Genomic DNA, 7,686 nt, shown 5'->3' with positions numbered 1-7,686 from the left:
CACTTCATTCTGTTCGGGAGTTCTCGGTGCTAAGAACTGAAGTGTGATCCAATCCCTATCACAAAAATCTGTAAATAATATATTCTCCATCTCAATCACATGATCAATTCTAATCATCTTGATCTATAAATCAAATTCATTTTGGATTCACTTTAAATTTTTTTCAAAGTTACAAATTCTTCATTCTTATGTGCTTAAAATACACCTAGTTATACCTTGAGTAGTCATCTACTACTATGAAAAGGCAGTATACCTTTCAACATAGGCTTGGAGTCTGGTTTGACCCAAATAGGTGAATGTGTAGCAACTAAAGTGGTCTCTTAGTAGCGACACAAATATCTGACAAAAAACTTTCCTTTACATGTTTGCTCTTAAGACATGTTGAGCACACTTTTTCAGTGTCTTCAAACCTTTTTAGTAGGTTCCACTCCAGTCAACCCGCCGCCCGCTATGTTGTCAAGCCATCCGTCCGGCCATAGTCACGGTCGTAGCGCGCTCAGACCCGAGCCCAATTGGTCAGCCAGCAACCAGCCATGGCCGACTTCGTTGTCATGCCAATGTGCCACTGTGCCCTACTATGGCTGTGCGTGATGCTGTGCCCAAGCGTCGTGCCTGTCCCTATGCCTCACTGCCATGCCTTGCTGCCACGTCTCCTATTGTGCCTCACCGCCGTTGTCGCGCTTACTGCCGCCGTGCCCCCCGTTGTTGTGCTTGGCATAGGTTAATGTGCCACCGCTCATACGCACCCTTTGTTGCTCCTAGTTAGTGCTCGCAGCTGTCATTGCCATTGCCAGGCTACTACCACGGTCACCCAGCTGCCCCAGTTTCATTTATACATATGTCAAGGTCTTAACAAATCTGGTGCACTCACACTTCTTCCCTTTTATGCATTCGGTTATTTCTTTCAATACCCCCATGTGGTAATAGATACTTGTAACATATAATGGGATAAGCTTCAATTGGTACGACCTTGGTTTGGCCGTGCTCGCACTATCGGTCTTCAACCCGTCATCTATTCATCTGGAGCCAAGTGGCATTTCCATATTCCCCTTACCGTGATTTGGTAGTCGTTGGTAGAATTCAATGCCGGGAGAAAAACTTCTCTAAAGTTGGCCATGAGCTCAGCTAGCTTTGGCGCATCGGATAACAACAACGGTTCTTTCGAGGGAACATCCAATGTATGTAAAAAAAAAACAGAAATCGTTTCCCTTGCTCCAATTCTTGTCTGAAGATGCAACCATTGGACATCAATTGGTTCCTTGATTCTCGTGTCAATATCAAGGCTGATGAAACTTTTTGTGTCAGTATCCATATCAACAGGTACCATAATAAATATCATCTCCCATAAATGAACGAGCAAGTATTCACTCATCTAGCCAATTATATGTCATGGTCAAATACTACCGATTTTCCCACTGATTTTCCAAAAATGATACTTCCGATTTTCCTAAAATGATATTGTTGGCGCAAATTTACACATTATTGGCGCCCACTACTCACCAACCATGATTCCCGATCACCCTTGGAATATTTCTGCAATATGTTTATCTCGCCCACACTCTCTAAGCAAAAGCCCTACCTACACATCACCATTGATTACTTATTGTGGGAGATATTGAAAGGGTGAAATTCTTCTCATTTTGCATGGAATCCCATGCAAGCGTTAGATATTATGCGACGAGTCAAGCAATGGATACATCAGATCCACCATCTCTGACTACGACTTATACGTAGTTTGAGCCTTATATGTGGTCTTCTAGTGATTCAGATCCAAATCCCTTCTTGGCTACAGATTGTCTATTGGCATCCGTCGCCAATACACTTTCTTAAGCTGTATGTGGATGGTGCGGCCAAAGGGAACCCGGGAGCGTCCGAGGAGGCGTTGTTCTCTGATATCACATAGGGAGTATTCTTTCCACTTTCTCATTTTTTTACAGCATACAAACTAAAACAACAGCCGAGGCTATGGCTATAAGTGATGGCTTGCTCCTTTGCGAGGAGCAAAACCTTCACAATATTGTCATAGAATCATGCAGGTACATGCTCCTAGTGGTGCTTGCAAAGTGTGTGGTGAGACATCATTTGCTGTCACCCCCGCTTGACTAGTATCCACCACCAACTACGCGAGGGCAACCAGTCATAGGATGCCCTTGCCAACCATGTGGTACGCACTTGAGCCCCTTCCTTTACCTCTCTTGGCAGGACCTTCCTCAGGAAGCTCAGGGATGCCACCGTGTAGGCGCTTCAGCCTGCCGGCTCTTTCTACACATCTATCCCTACCAAAGGATGGCCTCTATGAGTGGCGCATTGCATGGAGTGCAGGAGGCAGTAGTGCTCGCCCTCTTCTCTGAGTATCGTACCATCACACACCTCCATGCAGACACCTAATGAAGGTGGGAAGAGCTCTAGACACTCCATGCACCACCACTACGGCTGGGGTCCAGCACGTTGTCAGCACAAGTGAACTTCTTTGGGCACTTCCTAGGTATCACTTATGTATTTTTTCTTTTACGGCTCCTGGGCATGGATGAATAGGGCCCATGTATAAGTGGGACATTACCCTCGCTCCACAACAATAAATATCTAAAAAATCCACTTAAAAAATAAAAACCCCCCTGTATGGCATCTAGGGCACGGCTCAATCGGTCTGCGGGCACATACACGACACATTTTTTTGCCATTAAAAAAAATAAAATAATAATATGTACTGCTGATTTTCATTGGCAGTACGCCTCATAGAACCTTTTTGTTGTAGGTGCTCACTCAATAGGGCATGGCATTGAAACTTCACCAGTGGGGTAGAAGCATCGATCCACGACACGTTGTATGGTGCTGGATGCGGCACTAACGTGAGACCAAGTTTGGCCACTGTCTCTTCGGGGACCACATTGAAGCAGCTCCCATTATTGAATATCAGTTTACATGTACATCCTCCAATTTTTACGAGAAAAAAAAGATAAAAGTTTGATGAGTGAGGTCAAGTAGATGGAAGTGTCATCGGTGTCCACGGGGGTGGTAATATGACCAGAGTAGTGGGAATTGGTGATACCAAGTCAGTACTTTGGGGCGACAATATTGGGTGCATTAGTGTCATTTGACAAGTTCTCGGGGCTGTTAGCGCGACCGCCGGTCACAGAATGACTACAATCGGGCCACATCGAGGGGCAAGGGAGTTCTGTGGACCCAAAGCATCTTGTTAGATTTGAAGAATTACTACCCGCTGAACCGGGGTGGGGTTGACAGGAGTAATTTGTATATATCTGAGGGGTTCCTCATACTCATCACACTCACAGCATTCGCCCAGATATATATCGACTTCTAGATCATTGTCAGTTAGAGGAGTTGATTGGGTTTCCACTTATATCTACATGTAGAAGTGAAAGTGATGGGGACCATCTCGTCATCAACAGCAATGTACGTCACCACCAATCACACTGAGCAGCCCAAGCCGACGCCAACAACCACGACTTCAAATACTTGGCCTAGCTACGGTCGACAGGTTCGATATTATTTATGTATGCTTGAATTACTTCTGAATATTTTGGACTGTGACAGCGTGTTTCGGCCTCGTTCGTGTTATTTTCATTATGCTTGTAATGTTCATTTAAGGGGAGTCTCATCCAAGTGACGATTTCCCCCTCGTTTTGACCCACCTAGGCATTCTTCCTATCCTATATAAAGGGGCGGTATGCCCAAGGAGTCATTTGGAGTTTATTGAAGTTAAAAAGAGTTTTCCTCAATACTATATAAAGGGACGACTCCCCCCTCCTCCCGTTGGGATTCTCTTTACTATTTTCTAGCATAGATCATGGATGAGTCTCGCAGTAACGTTGCATCCCTCCACAACGTCGTCATTTTTGTGGAGTCCAACCGTCGTCACTGCCCCTCAGTCCCCATGTTTTGGTTCATCAACGTGTTTAGCCTTCTTGAGCCTTGTTGAAGAATGCACGCACCATCCACGTTGGTCCAACTTGTTGCATTTTTCAGGAAGACGGCTCTTGAAAGGATCAGACCCAAGAAACCCACGACCTGAGGTGTCATCGCCACCACCCCCGCCGACGTTGTGCCCCCACCATTACCGCAGCCACCGTCAACATGACCGCTGCCCTTGCCGCCCCTGCGCTCACTCGCCCCGCATGCCACACGTTTCGCCAGTCCGCACGTTCGTGGTCCTGCTTGGCGCGTGGCCCCGCCTATCGCTTTTCCTGTGCGCCCATGCCCCCCCCCTCACGTCTGCTTGATCCTCACACCCTGTGCGCCTGGTGCACCCCCACATGCCCCGCACGGCCCATGCACTTGCGCTAACCTGCTCATCCGCGTGTTTTCTCCGGCGCGCTTTTCCCCCGGGCGCTTTTCCCCGCGCGCCTACGTGCCCTGCAACCCATGCGCCCTGCTCGCCTGCACGCCCCCCACTCTGCAACCTGCTTGCCCGCGCATCCTCAACGTGCCCGTACGACCCCGCTAGTCGCCTTTGGTCTTTTGACCTTGAGTCGCATCAGCCACGACCATGACTTTGGTTACGCCCCTTCCAGGTTCCAATTCTCCTCTTTTGCTAGCAGTCAAATTATATGTGTCACGGCTGTCTTTTATGCGTCCCGCTGCCTAGGAGCGATACATTTTTATAGGACTAGCCACTTATTGTTGAGAGATTAAGGATATCTTCTGATATATCTAATCCTAATGGTAGATGACGTGAATGTCCTAGGGTATTTGATACCCCCCATTATCTAGTCGTCCTGTTAGTCTAATTGGGATGTTGGGAGTCCAACTCTAATTAGTCGAACTCTGTAACTTTAGTTGATCCCCGGATTAATGAGCTGTGCTTTAATACAACTCATTGGATTTCTCACAACTATTATCCATCATCTCCTAGCATTTTACATCCTTCGATTATATACTGTGTTGTAATACGAGCCGTGTGATCCCAACAAATTATCGTATTACATCAGAAGGGCATTTGGGTGTATTGTGACTAAACCCTTGCATTTAAAACACTGCATATGTTCGCAGTTGGCGACCGGGGCACATGAAGTTGAAATTACAGACGAGGCGGTTTGCACCGTTGTCACTACAGTTGTTGGGGAAGTAGTGCTACAGGGGTAGTGGAGACCTGTCTCATCCACCCATGTAATGGTGGATGTCCTGGCAGTTGTAGCTGCGGTTGAATTTGTGGAAGTGGACCGGGACCAGGTTGTTATGCATGGGCTGTATTGTCCGTGGAGTATTCATTACTCTCAACTAGGAACTAGGTTATAAGCCTGATCAACCGTAGGTGGACTCTGTTCCAGTAGTCGGGCACCCAAATCTGGTCTAAGTCCATGCAGAAAGAATGAAATATCTATTTGTGGACTTTTGATAAAACGGCAGCGCTTATGGAATTCTTCGAAATCCTCTATGTATCGCCAACTTGTGCTTTCCTTGTTTGAGTCCCATCAATTTCAATAGTAGTCTATTCATATAGATCTTAGGGATCTACTTATCCTTAAGCTTATGTGACATGTCTTCCCAGGTCATGGGGGGTCTCTTCAGCGTCTAGCCGCTTTTTCCTTCTTTTTCCAAAAAAATTGGCTTGTCCACCATGACGAGCTTCAGAATATGGTACACATAGATCGTCAACCAAGTTGAACATCTGGGGCAGCGAACAACAATTGAGAAAGTGAGTTCCTAAGGGGATCATACACCACGTTCTTGTGCAAATTGGCAAGCACGATTGATTGAGTCAATTAGATTTTAAGGGGCCTATGATAGACCTTCCTCACATGAACTGACTAATCAAAATTTTGAAGTCAAACATTAGGATTTATTATAAAATGTTTGATTTAGGATACAAGATAAATGGTTCCTAGCCTTGGCATTTAATCTAAGAACCAACAGATGATGGTGAATTATGTGTGTGTGTGTGTGTGTGTGAGAGAGAGAGAGAGAGAGAGAGAGAGGGATATATATATATATAGAGAGAGAGAGAGAGAGAGAGAGCAAACCCTTTTCACCAACTAGTGTCAAGACACACACCGCTCTTCATTACACATAGTAAAATGCGATAACATGCGTGGAAGTCATGAGGCAGCCGGCGTATAGAGCTCTATCAGATCTTGAAAAGTGTTCATGGCGGCAGCGGGCAGCACCATGAGCACGCTAGTCGCCGTACTTCCCTTGTCTTTTGATGAGAAGAGTGAGAACTCTCTGAATGGGACACTCCCGGCTGGCCCACAGCGCAGAGGCTCCCACCACCCGAAATCGGTCAAATAAAATGCCAGACTCGTCCAAGTAGAGATAAACAATGAGTATTTTAACGAGGATCTAATATACATGTTATCGATCATCCTTATAGCTTTCTGCACCAGACTCACTGCGAAAGAGATCGGCTTCTCAACGAGCTCTCCGGCCAGACAAATAGAATACGTGAACACGATCCCGTTCCCGAAGTACCCTTTTGGCAATGGCGGCTCAAGCCTCGTCCGCCCGTCAACGACGAACATGAGCTTAGTCTCCTGGCCAGGCTCCATTCCCAACGCTTTAGTCCGAGTCCTCCACACGAACGCAGATAGCGCTTCAAAGGTGGTGCACCCATCTAGAGACCCATCAGCCAGAGCTTCCCTTTTAAGCCTCTGACGCTTCTCAGAATCGAAGGAAAATGAACGGTAGGCCGGGTCCTCTACGTTTACTGAAGAAGTATTGGAGACGCCTTTAATATGCTGGAATTTGACGTGCTGGAACTCGATTTTGGGCAGGTGCGCGCCGCGAGGGGAGTGCGGTTGATGACCGGCGAGACCGACAGCGGAAGCATGCGCGCCGTCTCCGCCCACGAATGCACGAAATTCATCGCCGCGATGCCGTCCACCATGCAGTGGTTTACGGCAAAACCTAACGTAAACCCCCCGCACTTAAATCTCGTCACCTGGAAGAGCGGTAAAGATTTACGAAACTTCAACCCGCGGAAAATAACATCAACTAAGGGCTATTTCCTTCGTACCTGAGCAGCCACGAGGGGTAGCTGGAACAAGTTTTGCGCGCCGGGAACACTGTAAACAAGACTTTCAGAGATGATGGGACAGGTGTGGTTAAGTCCCTGAGGGCTTCTATTTCACAGTCAGCGTCGGCTTCAACGAAGAGAGCGCCTTCGCCGGTGCAGTCAACGGCAAGCTTCCCGTCCGGGGTGAGAGTCAGCTTCCCGGCGAGGGGATAGAAGTGAACGAGAACCTTCGCCAACGCCGCCTTCAATACCTCTGCGGCGTCGTCATTTCCCTTGTCTTCGGCCCAAAAACAGTAGATAGCCTGCACCATCATGGCTGCCATCTGGTCGAGATTGGAGAGGAAATAAATTCCTTTCTTCGTCTCCTCGGCCGGTGCCACCAAACATGGCTCATGCTGCATCACCTTCAGTGCGAAAGTCTTATCCAGTGCTACTTTTGGGTCCATCGGCGGGAATTCCATCTTGAACTTACCAATCTCTAGGTTGGGACGAGGAGATCCGAGATGTCCGTGGTAGAGTTTAGGGAGAGATAGAGCTCCCTAACCGACGTATCATTTTAATCTATCCTCTGCCCACTTAAATGAACCACAACCGTACAGTTCAATCGATCTGTCTCACAGATGATTTCTTACGCGATAATGGCCAAGAGGGCTATCTCTGAGTCAATTCAAGTATCTATATTATTTTTACCCAACTTGTTCTCACGATATCCA

General features: G+C 47.2%; 1 protein-coding gene across 1 annotated transcript; it reads right to left on the bottom strand.

Moving 5' to 3' along the window:
- Positions 1 to 6,056: 6,056 nt before the first annotated feature.
- LOC144703440 (omega-hydroxypalmitate O-feruloyl transferase-like) lies at positions 6,057 to 7,419 on the bottom strand. Its single transcript, XM_078575606.1, has 3 exons — positions 7,024 to 7,419; positions 6,718 to 6,925; positions 6,057 to 6,664 (listed from the first exon to the last, which is right to left on the bottom strand). Exons 1-3 carry the CDS (start codon positions 7,417 to 7,419, stop codon positions 6,057 to 6,059), a joined length of 1,212 nt encoding a protein of 403 aa, XP_078431732.1.
- Between the last annotated feature and the right edge of the window lie 267 nt (positions 7,420 to 7,686).

The sequence above is a fragment of the Wolffia australiana genome, chromosome 5, assembly GCF_029677425.1.
Source record: "Wolffia australiana isolate 7733 chromosome 5, ASM2967742v1".
Classification (NCBI taxonomy): Eukaryota; Viridiplantae; Streptophyta; class Magnoliopsida; order Alismatales; family Araceae; genus Wolffia; species Wolffia australiana.
The sequence above is the reverse complement of the archived record's forward strand: the minus strand, read 5'-3'. Positions and strand labels throughout refer to the sequence as shown.

Coding starts and splice junctions, on each gene's coding strand:
- LOC144703440 (XM_078575606.1), bottom strand. CDS start 7,419: ATGGACCCAAAAGTAGCACTGGATAAGACTTTCGCACTGAAGGTGATG. Junction 6,926..7,023: donor CTCTGAAAGTCTTGTTTACA/GTGTTCCCGGCG, acceptor CGCGGGTTGAAG/TTTCGTAAATCTTTACCGCT. Junction 6,665..6,717: donor GCGCACCTGCCCAAAATCGA/GTTCCAGCACGT, acceptor ATACTTCTTCAG/TAAACGTAGAGGACCCGGCC.